This window comes from Spea bombifrons, chromosome 1 (assembly GCF_027358695.1).
Source record: "Spea bombifrons isolate aSpeBom1 chromosome 1, aSpeBom1.2.pri, whole genome shotgun sequence".
Lineage (NCBI taxonomy): Eukaryota > Metazoa > Chordata > Amphibia > Anura > Pelobatidae > Spea > Spea bombifrons.
The window spans coordinates 152,151,334-152,170,665 of NC_071087.1; the positions used below are offsets into that span (position 1 = coordinate 152,151,334).

The 19,332-nt window shown below is 40.6% G+C and overlaps 1 protein-coding gene across 1 annotated transcript in view; it reads left to right on the top strand.

Annotated features, from left to right (window-relative positions):
* Positions 1 to 3,673: 3,673 nt before the first annotated feature.
* The window catches only part of TTC33 (tetratricopeptide repeat domain 33), a 128,601-nt gene continuing 112,942 nt past the window's right edge, over positions 3,674 to 19,332 (top strand). Inside the window, exons 1-2 of the mRNA XM_053448102.1 lie at positions 3,674 to 3,723; positions 10,131 to 10,346. Of these exons, the coding sequence (XP_053304077.1) occupies positions 10,132 to 10,346 (215 nt within the window). The 5' untranslated portion in view covers positions 3,674 to 3,723; position 10,131. The remainder of the gene's footprint in view (positions 3,724 to 10,130; positions 10,347 to 19,332) is intronic.

Below are 19,332 nucleotides of genomic sequence, written 5' to 3' on the forward strand. Positions count from 1 at the left end.
TGCGTAATGAGACACGGATTTACCAATCCAACCAAACTGTTCCTGCTGAGCTAGCGCTTAATAACGCAGCGTTTAAAGTGGTGAGATGAGATGTTTCACCTCTACGCCGCTCATGGTTAACGCTAGAGAATAGCGAGGACAGATACAATGCTCGATAAGTAAGTCAAGTTCTCGTTACAGTAAGAACCCACTGTCTTAAACAAGTCGTCAAACTTCTGCCAGAAGTACCTCAGTGGTGTGGCCACCTAACACGTTTTGTACCATTTAACAATGTATTGCTATGCAATGTATTTATATCTAAGAATTGGACACTCGTATAACACTTTTCCCAATGTGGGTATAGTTCTAGGTAGTATGTATCCCAGCTATAGTGCTTGTACATGAGCTCATAAATCACAAAAAATAGTTTTTTTTTCTCTCTCCTATAAGTTCACTATATACTTTGTGCAATAAGACCTCAAGCTGCCTAGAAATGATATTCTATGAGTTTGACTCGCATATATGTGACTTGCAAGGTTCAAAGCTTAACTACTGACCTCAGATTGTATACCTGCAAGCTACCATGCAGCTAGGAGGAAAGTCACTCCCGTGAATGTATGTGCGCAGGAATTGGGGGGGGGGGGTTTACTGCAAGCAAATATATTTAATACATCAACAGTCTGGTAACAAACTCCTAAAAATGCTGCCTGGTTACAATTATGGTTTTTTTTTTTTTGTGACGACCTTGTATCCCCTTAAACTTCTAATGATGCACTGTGAGATGGTGTTTACTACCTAGAACCTACATGTGTGCATGGAACATAGCTGGTGTTCCCCCATTAACCAGTACTGGGTCGCAGACTAAACCGTACTGTATTGAAGAAGGTAGCCTATTTTATTTGGTCTGGTACCCAGTCTGCACGGTGTTTGTGTGACGCACTGGGGAGGCGCCTGGCTCTCCCCGCTATATATTTTAGGCCAGCCTGCCGTTTATGCTGTAAGGATAAAACCCTGAAACTAAGGCGGAGGTATGGGAAGGCATGACAAAAACAGCAGGTCTGCTCTACGCGTTACTCGACTTGGAGGGAACGCTACCCTTCAGCTACCTTTTTACACACACACGCATATATATATATATATAAATATATATATATATATATATATATATATATGCGTGTGTGTAACCGGCCTACCGGTCCCTTATTTGCCATAAGGGACCAACAACACACTGCGTATCCTCCTGGCAGCTACACTACCAAACCATAACTTCTCTGATTGAGCATAGCTTGCATATACATGATGTAACCTCCTAGGCCACTATAGGTTATTACTCCATTATGTTTAAACGGATCTGTTGGTGTGTGATGTCAGAGAACGGTTAGAGGAAACTGTGAGCATTTGGAGTCAAATATTTGTTGTGAACAAAGGCATTTCTCATATACCCTGAGTGTATTTCATTATGAATTTTTAATAAAATCTGTACTTTATCATCGTGTCTGATAAATTGACTTAAACCCAGCCTGCGCCTGTGTTCCGAAGTCCAGTAGGTATGTGGAGTGCATTAAAGGTGCAGTCCCGCCATAGTTTGCTCTTTAATGTGGATCTTGGCTGTCATGCACATTTATACGATGGGTTTCTCCCACCGCAGGCTTCACGGCCACCCCAAGGCATGTGTCTCTTTCCCCATCCTTGCAGCGAAGGAAAAAACGATTTGATTCCCTGCTGGTTTTGTACGTTTGCCCACTGACAAAGACATGATCAGCCAATAATTGTAATGGTAGGTTTATTTGAACAGTGAGTTACTGAATAACAAAAGAATCCAGAATAACGCATTTCAAATAAGTTATAAATTGATTTGCATTTTACTCCGTGGAATAAGTATTTGATCCCCTATCAATTGGCAAGATGTCTGGCTCCTGGGTGTCTTTTATACAGGTAATGAGCTGAGATTAGGAGCACTCTTAAAGGGAGTGCTCCTAATCTCAGCATGTTGCCTGTATAAAAGACACCTGTCCACAGAAGCAATCAATCAGATTCAAAAGTCTCCACTACGGCCAAGACCGAAGAGCTGTCCAAGAATGTCAGGGACAAGACTGTAGACCTACGCAAGGCTGGAATGGGCTACAAGACCATCGCCAAGCAGCTTGGTGAGAAGGGAATTTTGTGAAAATCAACGCAGGCGACGTGTGAGGGTGTAACTGAGAAGGAAACCAACAACATACATTCAACGTGCAAAAAAAATATAGTATTGGATTTAGGAAACTATACGTTATACCATTGTTAGAACACCAAGGTTGCATGTTAAATGTATAATGGATAATTGAATGGACAAGAAAACGGAAGAAATCACAGATTTAACTACACATTGTACAGGGCCAGCCAAGCTCTGTCCCCAGCAGAAGCTTACTGGTGTTTGACCTTCATAATGTACAGTGAAGCCTCTTCCAGAAACGGAATATTTTGTGCTTAATCTACATGAACTGCGGTATTTTGTGCACCATAGTAATGCTTTTTAGGGAATCTAGGGATGTGTAGGGTTACCTATTCACACAATATAGGTATATAAAATTATATATTAATGTGTGACCCATCATTTAGTCTGAATAAAACAGAAATAGAAGAAATCGGAAACAATAAAATTTTTTATTAAAATAACTCGGACACAGCTACAGAAAATTACTCAATATATATATATTCCCGTGTACTTGAAATAACACAACAGATAATTTGTCACCAAAACAGTATATTGTACAAACACCCCAAAAGAAGCCATTTACTGTAAGCTTGCGAGCCGGGCTCTCTCCACCTAATGTATCGGTTTGTCTCAGGCTGTCAATTCCAGTCCTGTCATACCCCTTGAATATATGTATTGTATTACGCGCTGTGTAGATTGTTGTAATAATAATTTATACTTTGTCCTGAATTACACAAAATGGACCACAGCGCCAAACACCCTGAGCCAGAAAGATGAGGTGGGTGATGGGAGTTGTGGAAATTAGTAGCGCCTGCCTAGATTGGTTTTTTAGTATAATGATAATAGTATAATGAATTTAACCCCTTCTAAATTATGCCTACCCTGCAATATTTGTATGTATGTGTATATATATATATATATATATATATATATATATATATATATATATATATTACATTTAGTAATGGGCGGTGTCTTTTATATAATTGTATGATGACGTGGGATGCATGATCTAATCTAATCTTATCGTGAAAAAAATATATAGGTGTCTCTAGGTAAAATGCAAACCGCCTATATGGCCATTGCCACATCTGGGAAGCCCCAGTTTTTGCCCCAATCTCAGGGTGACGGGTCAGATTCTCAGGTCCATTAGATGTTCTAATAGCGCAACTTTTAAAACATCTGGCGAGTCATTGCATAAAATCTTCCCCGTGGGCTATTTTAAGGGTCAGCTCACTTATGGTTGTCATATAAAACACTCCTCGCACTCAACGAGTAAAACATGCACGTACTCGGTGGCTTCCTCAGCAAGATGAAATAAGCGGTTAAAACAATCGGTAAGGCGTTATTTACAAACACGGACACACGCTTTCAAGTCGGAATATTATATAAGGGCCAACCGTACATTACCCATGGATGACTGGGACAGCTAAGTGATAACCCGCCGCTTCTCTCAGGGTTATATTTTTTTGTCCCACTGTGTGCTGCTCATGTCAAGCTCCGCCCACTTTAGTGTATACAGCGTCTGGGAGCCAGAGCGACAGAAGCAGGTAATGTAAAGGGACCGGGCATGCAGGAAACGGCGCGGGCCTACAACCCAGGCTGCACTACAACTCCCAGCATCCCAGTCCAGCCTCTGCCCAAGGATAACGAGAATTGTAGTCCGGGTGCCAGATACTTACTGCAGTAATAAACCTATCTGCGTAATCCGATGTCAGGGTGTTGCATGGGCTTTAACCACTCGTTATGCAAATAAGACCCCTTCTGCCATCTAGTCTGCCCGTTTCCTCCTGTGCTTGGTCTCGTCTTAGATTCAGGATAGCTTTATGCCTCTCCCTTGCATGCTTAACTCGCTATAGCCTCTACCATTTCTGAGGAGAGGCTGTTCCATTTACCTACAACCCTCTCAGTTTAGCCAGCTGCCTATACACTGTGCTATTTTGTTGTAGGCTTGGTGGGTCACTTTCAATAGCTGACTAGGGTTTTTTTTAAAAAAAAACAAATATAGATAAGGACAGGAATGTTAAGTAAAATATGTATGCGTAGGAGTAAAAAATACCCCCCAGATGTAACCTTTTCCCACAAATACATGAATGGCAGCGTGCTGTAAGGATGCAGTTCAAAGGTCTGCGTGTACATTGAGGTGTACAGTTATAGAGGTACGCATGCACAAACGTTTATTGCTAAGTTGCGCATGTGTCTTCCAACTACCCAAATTCTTGCCGTTGTTTAAAATATTTGAACATGCGCAGACCCACCAATGATTCAGGAGCCCAGATAGGTGTTAGGGTGTGTGACAAGAGGAGGGCGAGGGCCAGAGGCATGACCCCCTGCACACCCTATCCCGTCTAATGTTTTTTTATAGCCGTCGGTGGCGTTAGAAGAAGATGTATCAAAATAATGATCAAAATAAAAATACTATCAAATACAGCTGCTGTGTTTTACGTTAAAAACAGTAAGTTACAGGAAAAGGCACTTACATTTTTAAAATATTTATACTTTTTGAGATATTATATACAATATACCTAATTATTATACCCAGTAACATATACTGGCTTAGGCCTAGGGCGGCAGGTTTAGTGGTCGCCAGTGCCCCACGGTGGCAGGTTGCGATCTCCGGCAATCGAGGCCTTCGGGGTCCTGTTGCGCAATAGGCTGGTTACGAGGGAGATCTTTGATCTTCCCAACTGGCCTATTTATGCTGTGCGGGCTCAGCGCAGCTTCCATAGGTCTTAAGACAGAGTGAGCCTTTAAGACACAGAATGCCGTGATATGACATCATTTCCATACCTGGGAACTTCTGGGCTCCGGCTACCCGGAGCCTACGCTTGCAGGACGCAGCCAGGACTGCACACTTACATTAGCGGGCGGTCCCGCTGACTCCTTCCTATTCTACACTGCTGTGATCATATACAAGGCTCCCAATTGGTGCTTTTGCTGTCAGTATGTTATGGGTGATATCCCTGTTTGAATGCAGGTGACGCAAGTGTATCTTTAAGTAATGACAAATCAAGATTTCCATGAGGACCAACATTAGAGCCATTTGGTTAATACATTTAAAGAGTCACTACGTAGAATCTGTCCAAAAGCTCATCGCACATTTTATGTATTTATTTTTGGTCGCATGGCAGCAGGCAGCCACAGTAGGCTGCTTGCTCCATGCAGTGATTGCTGCTTTTAGGTACCAATTATTTTGTATTATTTTTTTTATTATTCTTGAGGCTGCTAATCATTCTCTGATAGGTTAGTAGCACATATTCCCTTTAAATGGGGCTTAGTGTAACCGTGAGGCTTCCATTCATCAAGGAAGTCTTGTATTTTCAAGTGATTGTGCAAGACTTTCGTCTTGGGGGGGCTGAATGATGGTTCCCGCGGGCTGCCGGTGGTGCGAGGCAGTACCCTGCCCCGAGAACCATCACGTACTCGTGCACAGCTTCTTTAAACATGATGTTTCAAGCCGTTTTGTGGCAGATGGAACTTCATGAACATTTTAAGGGGTTAAGTGTGGTTGAGTCAGCTTTGGCTTGTGTGCTTACACTTTTGTCTTGAAGCTCTTAAAGTGGAGCCTGTTCGGATTTCCCGTAAGGCATGCTGACAATGAGCGCGCTAAAGAAGATGAGAGGGGACAGGCTGAAGAGTAACCTCGCCAACTTTTGACCATACCGATACTTCTTTTGAGCGCATCCCTTCTCCCACTATGAGTCTTCTCTCCCTACAATGGGCTAAGCAGCCTAAGGGTTCCCGGGTATCACATTATCCCATGATATTTAGTAACTCCTACGTTTATTGACGTTTTTTGTCAAGCTGCACCAAACAAACTAAAAAAGAAAAATGTTAATTTAATGTTAATTATTATTAAATAAACAAACTAAAAATACTAAATCCAAATGCACCATTTAAATCCTTTGTCCTACTGTCCCCGGCACCACGACTAAAGAAGAATTTATATTCAAATACTCTGTAAGTAAGCAAAAGATTACCTGAGGTAGAAGCTGCAACCTCACAGCTCCAGCTGACCTCTGCGTTCAGGTGACTGGCTGCTTGAAGGACAGGAAGCGTTCACCAAGCCAGTTCTGGAGGTGAATATATCACATGCATGGAGTAGTGTTTGGCCGAACGCATCTCCTGATGAGGTGGGTGATGAGGAAAGGGGCAAATGGGTATGGGCGCAATCAGCAGAACCCGCCATATGTTGGACACCATAACAATTGAAATGCATTGCATTAAAGTGCCTATGATGGCTGGATTGTCCATTTAAGAACTTGCCTTGCTTTGGAATAAGAAAGTAATCCGTACCGATTGAAGACTGCCACCTGAAACCTATTTTGTATTAATTAGTGGAAAATGTGTTATTATTACGCAAGCAGTCGCAACGCAGCTGAAAACCGCGTCATTTATCAGGACCTGTCAGCTTCCTGGTACCAGCTGTGTAATGTATTGTTTCACCCCAGTCATTCATTTTTACCGTCGTTAATTTGTGTTCTACGCATTTCATCAACTCCATTGACTTTAGCACAAAAATACAAGTTGTTATTGTTTGAATGAATAAATAGGCGTCTAACGTTTTCCATTAATACCCGCCTCGCAGCTAGATCTTCCATTTGTATAAATAGCTCTGGCTCAGCTCTGTTTTGTAGAGGGAAATAAAACATGTTGTCTGTCACTAAGCATGGACTGAATTTGCCGACTGCGTTTCCAGACTTCTGATAGCAAAGACGATGTCCTTTTCCTTTGATCGCGGACCAAAAAGCTGCCTGGTCGTCTCCAAAGAGAAAGTTAAAATTCACTTATATGGGTCAAGCAGTAAAGCAGCTCAAATGGAGACCACTCTCCTGTCCCAAACACATAAACAGAAAGCTAAATGTTATTTATCGTTTTATATAGTGCCTTCATATTCTGCAGTGCTGTACAACGGCACATAGAACTCCCATAACAAGAGGGCAGAATAAATCCAGTACAGGTGTAAACGCTGCCTCTGGGTACCCATTACGTGAAACTGAGTTTCTTTTAGAAATGATGCTTCTACTCGTATTCTGTTACTCCCATGTGTCTTCTGTCCATCGTCAGGGACCACAGGTCTTGGACCAGCTATCTTGAGCTTGGCAGACCACGTACATAATGGTGTAACCATCAGGAGGCTTTGTGCTCGCCGGTATTCCCATCTCCCCTATGTCCATACCTGGGAACTCTCCGGGTTTGACCTGGTAGATTGCCGGGTGAGCGCTGCTCCTCCGGTTCTCCGGGTCAAGACCCGAATCCTCCGGGAACGCCCATTAACGTCAGTGGGACAGCCAACCAACGTCAGCGGGACAGACCGCTGATGTCAGTGTGCAGTCCTGGCCACGTCACGCAAGGGAAGGCTCCGGCTAGCCGGAGCCCAGAGGTTCCCAGGTATGCCTATGTCCCTGTCCAATTGCCACTGGTTCCTGACACAACTTAGGCCTGTCTGGCAATTAAGGGCCTTTACATACCAGGGGTGCTCCCAGGTGCCCTTGCTGGATCATTGCACTCCCTGTCCCTGTAGTTTATTGCTTGTTTTGTGTATTTTTTGGTTTTGACCCCTGGCTTTGGACTTTGACTACGTTCCTATTTTTGCCCTTGTACCTCACCTGGTCGTGGTTATCCAGAGTTTGATCGTTGGCTGTGATTATTCTTTGGATTACCCTTCTGTACCGTGCAATTGTTCTATCCGTGTATGACCTTGGCCTGTCTGACCTTATTTGCCAGTCTCCCCAGTCTGTCCGCTGCCAGTCTCCTATCCTCTGCCTGTTCCCTGCCCTGTGCCTGCTGATGGCTCCTATGAAGAAGCCCAAGGCTGTAGCATGTTACAACATCAACATAATTGTTGAGGGGTTATGGGAAGTGGAGGAAGACGTGCATAGAATATATCCCAGCAATATCTGATCGAATAACTAAACAATTTACATTAAACAAAATAATACAGGTGACGACGAGTGCTGGATTCTATAATGTCCTTAAATTAGAGAGCAGCTACTTTTTCATAAGGTAGGTATGTTATTTTGAAGAATTCATATGGAAGTAAAAGTTGGTCCCGAGTTAGGGGTAGGAACACACGAGACAAGTAGAGTCAAGTTGATGACTTTATTGGCTAACTGAGTGGAAGCTTTCAAGACCACTCCGAGGTCTCTTCATGAGAGGTCTCGAAAGGTTCCCTTCTAAATCTACTCAGACAATGAAGTTACCAGCGTGACTCTACTTGTCTCCCATATTTAAGTCCTCACTGTGGACGTGACACAGAAAACACTAAGAAAAGGCGATTCCCTTTAGATGTTACAATCACATTAAAATAAAACTTGACGAAAATTATGGTTGGAAAATATTCCTATCACAAAGGTCACTCTTGCTCTGGATAAATGGTTCTCCTTGAAGCATTGCCTATGTGAACACCGTTCTCCTGAGCACCGTGCCAAGCCATACCAAGCGAATATAGATTGGATACTTGCGTTAGTTATATAATCAGGTCCTCTGGAGCAAGCAAATCTATTTTATTCTAAAAAGATTATCAATTTTCTGTATGTTCAACACATAAATATAAGTTAGCATGACCATTTCCTTTATTAACGGAGTCTGCCCCAGCGCTTTAAAAAGACTGCATAGAGCAGTGGTTCTCAACCTTCCTAATGCCGCGACCCTTTAATACAGTTCCTCATGTTGTGGTGACCCCCAACCATAAAATTATGTAATTATATATTGTGAAATATGTGTTTTCCGATGGTCTTAGGCGACCCCCAAGGGGGTTGCGACCCACAGGTTGAGAACCGCTGCCATAGACATTCAGTACTCGAAAGATGTGTGACTCTAGAAGAATTACGGGGTATTAAAATGATCTATACACGTAGTAGCCATATGTTTAGACGTAGCTTTAGGGGGCCCTTGCTTTCTAGTAGCTGCATGTGACAGGGATGCATTAGGCACCTGTGTGTCTCCTAGTGCCCCCTTAAAGACAGACGTAGGCAGGACGGAGATCTTGTTTAAAACCGAAAGGGATTCTCACCCTATTGAGAGTGTGCCTTTACGTGGCGGGTGAGCTTAATTATGCTTTGGCCAATTCATATAACCAAAACCTCTCATTTATATTATGTTTATATATTTGTTGCCAACTTTATTAGGGTAAGAAGCGCAGACAGTTTTTGTTTTTTGTATACATTGTACAGCCAATACACTGTTTTTGCAGCATGCTTACACCTGTTTGGTAGGCCTCGTATTACACATTTGTATTATTTGAGCCTGTGACTAGCTTAGCGCACCGACATTTTTTCTTTTCCCCGAAAGGGATTTATCACCTAAAGTGATTGATTACAGGTTCAACTTATCAGCTGCACTATGCGTTACGATCCAATCCAAGTAAGCTTTTCCCGCAAGAAGCCTTTTGGTTGTCCCTGAATAATGTATTGTTTAATAACTTCCGCAGTTCAGGTGAAAACTGTTAGGGTTGGCGTTCATAATGTACATTTGATGAGTTAAAACTGCAAACTCCTACTATAGTGAATAAACCACAGAAGGTCATTTCTCTGAGGAACAGCTCGCTGCCAGCCAATCAAAGAGTTAATTAAAGCAAATTTCTCATATTATCCAAATAGTTACCTTGTGCCCTATATCCATCTGATAAGCTTAACCCCCCCCCCATTACCCTAATCACTTTTTTTGGTGAAAGCTAAGTCAATAATTCCATGTAATTAGCCACTTAATGCACAGCTCTGCTAAGATAGAAAATTAACAAATAAATAACTAACAATACAATCTAAGAAAACTGGGGAGAAAAAATAATATAAGCCAATTATAGAAGGTAAGTTTTAATTGGACAAGAATAACAGATTTACCAAAGTAATATTTGGGTTAACGTTTACTCTGTTGAATAAATTATCGGTAATCATCTACTGTTACCGTCACTTTGCTGCATCCATCATGCGATAACCAGTTCTTTTGATTGCTAAAGGATGGCTTCATTTGGGTGGAAGCGGAAGATCGGTGAGAAAGTATCGAAGGTGACCAGCCACCGGTTTGAAGAGGACGCAGCGGAGGCAGCGACAGACGGCGATGATGCGGATTGGCTGAATGCCGCAAAACGCAAAAAAGGGATACTGCTTGAGGATAACGGCGAGAAAAGCAAACGCTTAAGGCAAGAAGGGATAATCCTGGCTGAAAATGGAAGGTACAATTTCATAGTTTTTATGTCTGGAAAAATAAGTACCATTTTTACCTATATAAAATGTAAAAAAAATATCTATTGTATGAAATAGGGTGCAAATATTATGTAAATTTCCCCTCATTTTTGAGAATGAAAAACATTTAGATCATCATTTTAGATTTAAAGGGGAAAGTTCGTAAAAGGTACTTCTCCTTGAACATAAATGCCAGCGCTGTATATAGTTTTTTTATACTTAATGGACAAGAGACCTTTATGACATTGCATTCAAAATACATAGAAATTAATATTAATATTCTAATCAGAACAGCCAGTGTAAAGTTATTTACGTATTAATGTCGGAACCTAAAACTAGAGTCTACTGCAAAAGTGACCGAACTTTACAAGCTATACTACCGTAGTTTTACGAGCTAGTTTCTCAGTGCTGCCACCTAGTGGCCAGAGTGGCTATGTACACAGGACTTTATGGAAAAATGTTTTTGGTAGGAATAGCAAAGGTAGGGTTGTTTACGCTTATGTCTATTTAGCACCATAATATTTTATTATTTGCAAATTAATGAAAATCATGGGTATACCATATATATATACTGTACACAATTGTACCCACATATTACACAGAAAGTAAAAATAATAAAACGTTTAACACGAAGGTTAGGTAGACATAAAACAATTTACTAGTCGTAAGGGGGAACATTACTAGTCCACTGAACTGTTTATTCCAGCTTCTGGACATCTGAGAATATAAGACTGAACTGGTTTTCGAGGTAACTGAAATAAGGGATAATCACTTTTTCAGATTTTGAAGCCTGTGACTTCTAATTATGTACTTATTGCAATAATGCTGAGTTTGACCACATGGGGGCGCCAGAATTCTTTAGAACGCTTTTCGGCAAGATTAATTCTTTGTGGAAGATGGAAGGCAGAATTAAAAAAAAATGAATGAAATGTTACATGTAATCTAACACTGCTTGTAATCTTACCTGTATATTAACAACATATATTTTTTTTAATCTTTTTTGTAAGATAGGTAAAAATCTATAAACTTAACGTTACTGGGCCAAGGATATCAAAACAGTTAAATAACGAACATTAAACTGGTTAACATAGACTACCTGGGTATCTCATTGTCATGGGTTTGGGCCACGACTCTTGGTTCAGTAAATAGGAACCACTGGAAGTGTGCCGACTCTTACTGCGTTTTCCCATGGGGTTGCTTTCAGCAGTTATCCTGGCCATTGGCCCCGAAGACCACTAAGCAGTGAGCTGTCTTTTTCTTACTACATTTTTGGGGCTGTAATGGGCCACCATTTTTTTTACATATATAGCACTCCAGTTGTTTGTGGTTGCTGCAGGATACAGTGTTATTCTCACCCCTGCAATGTCAGTGGTACAGTAGAACAACCTTTCCTGTGATCATAGTGTTTGCTAGCACTTTGGCTTTTTTTCTGATGTATAGGTCAAACAGGCTACTTCCATTTAAACCCTGAAAATAAAAGCCAAGTCCTCACAAATATATGTTTACTCCTTCTCCGATCCCGCGAGTAGGTTTATGCAGGTTTGCGCAGAATGTCCAGAAAACAGGCACAGGTCTGAGCAAAAGCACCCAACGGATAAAAATAATAAATACGGAAAGGGTTAACTGCCAGTGATAACTTTAAGTTAAACGCATATGGGAGTCTATTTTACATGATTTTTATTGCACGTAAACCAGCATGGAGTACGCATATTAAAGTACTTTAATTAACTAAAGCTGCTGAAAGTCTAAATATATGCGGAATCCCAATAAATTTGCATGGGGAACCACACAAAAAAATGAAAGGGATCCCTCGGCTTCGGCTATCATGAGCATTAAAGACACATGATGGCCGGAGTGTCCCTTTAAGTAGACACAGTTAGGAGAAAATCGCAAATTGTTAAAAAATATAAAATAGACCCCAATATGCCTTAAATCTGTTTTAAAAACAAATTGTGGACAAGACAGTCTATTTACGAGGATATACATTTTTGATGTGCGAGGGAACTGTACTTGAGAGCAACTTTACTTTTCACCAGGTCACTGTGAACTGCAGAGATGCAGCGTGAAGACCGTAGATACTAAGAGTGTGAGAAACGTTCTCTCAACGAGCCGTAACAAATGGGTTTCTGAGAACAGACAAATGCTGCATTGAGATCCACTCACGGCTGCGTTCGCTGCATTCTTCTAAAGCCCTGATTCTCTCTGTTCATTAGATTTTTTATTCAGCGGAACTAAATACACGTAACAGGCATATATAGCAGCTTTCTTATGTGACCTAACAATTCATGAACAGAAATTCACTAAGACATGCTAATGGTTCTATAATCAGCCATTTACAGAAACACTAACTTATACCTACTTAAAGATGTCCACAAATGAGTTACCCATATATCAACATCAAGGATGGCATACCATAAAAAAAATTCTAATTAAAACAAGTAATGTGACGTTGGCACATATGATATCGGCAAACAAATATATAAATTGAAGAATAATTTCAGTGAAAGGTGTTACAGGTGCTACTTGGGGAAAAGCTTAAGAAACAAAGATCTAAAGAGGACTCGGTGACTTAATTTTCACCCTCCGATCTCTGAATCCTCAGACACCACATTATATGCAGAAAATTACAGGGAATGGTTTGCTTCCAATTTCCAAGTAACATTTTTGTCTTTAATCAAAGGCAATACCTGTTATCGGACAAACATTGGAAAAGGAGTAGTGTGACATAAGTCACGTCCTACCAAAGCCTTCATCTTCTCTTGGACCAATAATATTGTGATATCCATTTGCCTTATTAAATTAGAGACTGCACGCTCTTCAGCACTATTCTGCTATGGCTGGAGTCTTTATTGGCTTTTTTTATTGCCTTTTATTGGCCCTTTGCTGTTACCCAGGGACCTGTAATCGACGTGTCAACAACAAGAGGAAAGTTACTGATTTGTTTTGGGGTTTTTTTACGGTTGCTTGTTATTCCTTATCTTGGAGGCGTCTTGTATGTGTTTGTTGTGCTCTGTGCCGGAGCATTAACCGAAGGGGAAACCACAGAATCAAATAATCACCAATTTTATGCCGATCATGACTTGTCGCGTTTTGCTTTTTTATTTACATCTGTTTTTGTTTTTGTGGATCTGACCCTTCCCTCTGGAGAGTTGCGTAAATGCTAAGGATGATAAATGTAATGCTTTTTAAAGCGCTCTGTGTAAGTGGAATCCAAGAATATTCTTTTATCAATTAAGTGTGTCTGCAGTCCACACTATGGCTAGAAAATCAATAGATTAAAAGTTATATTTATAGAGTACCCACTCATGATACTCTTCGTGAAGCCGAAGGCTGATGAGTGCCACTTGCTTCTGATTAAATGACTGTGCCACTTGCTTCTGATTAAATGACTGTTCACCTATACATTGGGACGCCACTTTATAGATAAAATTTGTCCTAATTTTTTATTTTTCAAAGAGGTGCTTGTGTCAGGTTCTGTATCACGATTATATTACATTTAAAGGGACAGTCCTTCTGGTGCTAGTTGAAGTTTACGGTACGCTGGCTTTTCTTTCAATGGAATTTGATGCGCATTCTGTAATAGTCATGTATTTTTTTATTTTGCTCAAGTGCTCCCCCAGTGGTCATTCTCTGCTACAACCCCTTGTGCAGCTGCACTGGATCTGGAGCAGAGAACTGTGGTCTTGTAGAGTGGGGGCCCTGCGAGTGCAGCACTCTGTCTGATGACATCACTCGCAAAACAGGAAATCCCATCAAAATGATTCAAATGCTTCATAATGATTCAGAAGATTTGACTGTGAATGAATATTATTTCCAAGGACAGGAGTCTCAGTCGGAGTATTGTCCACTAAAAACAGGGACATCTGGCCACTTTGTTTATGTGTTTGTAGAAACAAAACTAACGTTTTTAGCCTTCAAAGATTACACTAATTAATGAGTCACCGAAACCTGGCAGTGGCAGCAGACCTTAGGGTTCAAGAAAGACAGGTCCTACTAGCCATGCCTTGTTAGTATGTCGATGAGACACATAACTCATTGACGGTAGAAGTTTATTCAAGAAGATCTCTCATTTCTAACTATTACATCATACAGTCCTGAATAATGATTAAACCCACATAATGGCGTTTACCAATTATAATAACCAACCTGGAACCCTTCTGGTTTTGCCCAAAGACTCAGGAAATCCAAACTCGTTTCAGGGTCTCTAGGCGAATGTTTTCAATGAAATCCACTTATTGGAAAATAAGTACAAGCTATAGGCATCTTATGAAATCCATTTGTTTCAATTATGTAGGTGAAGCTTCCCTTTAGTCCCGAAACATACATGATTCAAGGATTTAGTCCTTAAATTATTCACCATTAGTTAGACTAGAACAGGAATAATGCTTTCAAATTACATTTTTGTATTAAATGCAAAAAAATCAGAAAACACTGTCCGCTTGCTTGTATATTTAAACAACTTTGCTTACAGGTATATTGACAATCAAATAACTAGAAGGCATTAGCTACAGTATAAATGATCCAACTAATCAGCCAACCAGTCCCTGTCTTCGTCTTTGTTTCTGTGTGTAAAGTGCGATGGATTTTAAGAGCGACAGAACTGTTAAATAGGCAGATATCTAAAAAAATTGTTTTAACCTGGAAACACCACTCTTTTAAAATACTTTCCTGCTAGGTGACTGGGGCTCTTCACTGTGCTTGTGCGATTTTGCTCCCTGTGCTTTTCTTAGTAGGTCCCTGTTGTGAGCCAATCATTGATTAGGGGAGAGACCAAATAACTACAGAGTGTTTCACAGAACACTCTACAAAGCTGCAGAGAGGTTTACATGTAGAAAAAAGTTATTGTTTTATGTGTTTTTTTCCCCTTCAATGAAAGGGTAATAAACAAGTGGAACAGTCTTCCAGCAAAAGGGGTAGGCGCTAATACAGTGAGGGAATTTAAACATGCATGGGATAAGCTTATGGCCATACCTGGGAACTCTCCGGGTTTGACCCAGCGATTGCCGGGTGAGCACTTCTTCTTCGGTTCTCTGGGTCTTGACACGCCCCGCTTCCCGCCCATTTTTCCTTTAAATGGGGGTGTTTCCCACCGGCCAACGTCAGAGGGGCGCCCCGCAGGAGAAGGCTCCGGGTAGCCGGAGCCCAGAAGTTCCCAGGTATGCTTATGGCTATCCTGAGTCTAGATGGGCTTTATGGATCATTGCATGTAGCGAGCGATCATTGCATGGAACAGGCACAATGGCTGCCTGCTACTATGCCAAAGAAAAGAGCTAACAGGTTGCCAGCTGATATATAGTTCACTGGAAGAAAAAAACTGGCTGATCCCTGCTGTCGTGCAGAGGATCTGACATTATGGCACATCCAGCCACCCCGCCTGTAGATAAAATCAATAAAATAAATGACAAATAAGAAAAATAAGAAAAAATACACCCTAAACGTACATAATATTTTTTTTTAGAAATGGGCTAATGACTCTCTGTGGATTGCAGCTCCAATCACTCCAAACAATCCTAAGGAACATGGAAAGATTGGCTGGGGAAAAAGCAAAGAAAATTTAACGTCTCCCTTTTGTTAGAGATTTGTGACCAAATGGTTGCGTGCAAAGTGCCGAAATGCTCCTAATGAAATACTCTGGGTTTTCTTCTTTCCAAAAACATATGCTTTTGTTGGGGTATTTTGAGCTGGCGGGCTGCTAAACACCCCCAAATGAGACATAGACATCACAAAATAAAATCTGAACATTTCATGTTTGGGAAAGTTTATGGGATGTTTCATTTTGTGCCCCATAACTTCCAAAACCCCCCAAAAACCTATACATGTTGGGTATTTCTGCAATCAGGGGTTGCTGGTTTGAGGACAATTATCAGCGAAAAAAAGTAAAAAAAATGTTTTTTTAAATATTCATGTATTATTCATACTAAATGTTGGACTATACTACACAGATAAAAACTGTACTAAAAGAAAGTTCTATCTGTCCAGATTATCATTCACTAACTAAAACTAAAAAGTTTTTGTGTACAAAACACCCTCAGTAAAGAATGGGTTAAAGCCAAGACTACATCAGTTGCATTTTGTTTGGCTGCTTTGGATATTCTAATATGGGATATAGTAAAGTTTATTCAGTACTACAAGGAAATTGAAAGCATGCTTCCATAATTTAAAGCACTCTTTTGTGCATATGTTCCATTGTTCGGCCAAAAAAAAAAAAAAAAGAGACAAACAAAAAAGTATTTCAAAGACTGTGGTTTTAACTGGCAAAACTTCTTGTTTTGTTTCTGGCATCATTCATAGAAAGTGCTTTTCTGTAACAATGTAGCTTAGTCATCGCGTACGACAAAATCCTCCATTGTAAAATGTAAAAGTACGCAGATATAATGATTTTCAGTAAACTGTTGCGCTCGGGATGTATTTGAATTTGGGTAAAATGCATATTTCATGCATCTGTGTTTAAAAAAAAAATAACAAAAAATGAGATTCCAAACAGGCATAAATTAGGGGTCGACAAATTTGTTTTGGATCTTGGAGCCAGCCAAAAAATTTAGGAGCCAACTTTTTCTTCCCCAATCATGTTTTTATTTTCGTATATTACCCATTGGTCTAAAGTTAAAGGGTGTTTATTGGGGCAATATGACATAAAACACCCCTTTCCTCAGTGCTGCGCCACAGTTAACCTCGTCATGACGAGGGGTATGTTACACCATAACCACTCAAGCTTGTATGTTTAACCATTATTCCTCGTTTTTGCATTTCAGTAAAGATTACATTATTTCCAGGTTTCATATAAAACATTACATTTATATAGCGCCAGCAGATTCGGTAGCGCTGTTTCAATAAAATAATCGAGTAAATGAGTCGATCAGTAAAATAATTTAAAGTCACACACAAAAGGAGACGAGGGTCCTGCTCTTGTGAGCTTACATTCAAGTCGTTGGTTGAGGGGATGTGAAACAGTAGGACAGGACTGCTTGGATGGGGATGAGTTGTAGATGCTGTTGATGGTTTAGATCAGTGGTTCTCAACTCATGGGTCGCGACCCAAAAGTGGGTCGCGACCCTGTCTTCAGTGGATCGCGCAGGGTCAGGGCCGGACTGGAGGCATACCGGGAAAATGTCAGTTTCTTGGGGCTGTCTTATACATTCTAGCGGCAATCCGCGAGCCGCAGGCTGTCAGGACTGCGGCCGCAACAATCAGGGCCATCAGGCAGCCTCCGGTCCGGCATGTACTTTAGTATTACTCCCCGACCGCAAAGCAAGTTGCTTGATTGGTTTGCGGTCGCTGTCTGCTCCTAGTGGGAGGTGAATAAAGTTTTTCTCTGATTGCTCCTTCCCTCTTCCCGCTGCAGCCCGCGGGCAGCCTTTTCACTCCCTCATCTTTTCTGAGGTTATTTTTGGGTCGCGACTTAATGACCAAAGACAAATGTGGGTCCCGAGGATACACGGGTTGAGAACCACTGCTTTAGATGACTTGATTAGGATGATGGCTGAGAGTGTTAGGAAGAAAAGTTGTATGCTTCTCAAAAATGGTGGGCTTTCAGAGAGCTTTTGAAATTTCCGTATGAGGGAGAAAGTCTGATGGAACGTGGAAGGGAATTTGGGAGAATTAAACCATATTCATGCTAACAAGACATGATCTTGCAGTATATGTGTGTATGCAGCTATAAGGGAAAGCTCCAGGCATGGTAAGGGTGTATTGTTATGTGAGGTATGATGGGATGAGCCATTTTTTGTGTGAGTGTGAATGTGTGTGTTAATGTGTTAGAGTGAGTGTGTGTGTGTGCTAGTGTGTATGTTACTCAGCTGTGCCTGTCCACCCTCGCTTGTCTATAATGCCGGGAAATGGAAGCTCGATGGCGTCACGTGATGTGACGGGATTAGATTTTGTGGCTGGCTCCTGTGTGTATGGAGCGGATATGTCGAGCCGGCCATGCTGCATACCATATAGAAAACAGGCTAGACAGCTGAATGTTATTGAATAAATTATTTAGTACACAAAAACTTGTGCACTTTCAAGCCTCTAACTTTAGGTGAATAAGTCACAGTTGATTTGTACTCATTTTATATTTTTTATAAATATAGGGCTCACTATTAAAAGTTCGATCAGAGTTAATCGATGTTTTTAAGTCGGCCTTACCATGCCAGTGTTTAAAGCAGCAAGTGTTTTCAGACCATAGAATGTGAATGGTAGGTTTATATCTTGCCTTTCCCATATATTGAATTAATTCCAATGTTCTGCCATAATTAATGTCTGCTTCTTCCGTACACAGATTTAGTTCAGTGATAAGAAACACATTTTGATTTCCCGTCCCTTACAATACCGGTCAAGAAAAATTAAGTATTTTTTATAAAACAAATGTGATTTCACTTCCCAGATTTGAAAGTAATTGTGTGCAATTATTTCTATTAAACACGAATGTTGGCAGTAGTAAAAGCGCTGGATTCAGATTTTGGTTTTTATTATTATGTTGAATTTTGGGAATTGTGCGATTGAAGTTCCTTACATTTATTTTCTGTAGGTGGGAACAATGACCGTCTCTTTGTCCTCTTCTCTAAGCATGTTGATTCTGTTCTACCTGGGATGATCATATACTGTGATTGGTCTCACGCTATCCCTTTTTTTGTGGGATGAAAAGTTTATAAACATGAGGATAAATACCATGGAATCATTTCTTATACATTGCTTATGGGACAGTGAAAAAAATAGTGATTTGCTCCATTTGTCTCTATTATTATTATTATTTATTGTTTTATATAGCGCCATCAAATTCCATAGTGCTGTACAATGGTCTCTAAAAAAAAGTTTTTTTCCCTTGCTCTAGATTCTGGTTCTTGAATAGTTTTGGTACATGATTATTTTGTATTATCCACGGCTTCATATGTGAACCTCCAATTACCGCGCCCGATTTGCACAGCCACGTAAATGAGAAAACTGGCAATATGCTCATACATCATGACTTCAAAGTTCAAAGATCTGCCTCAA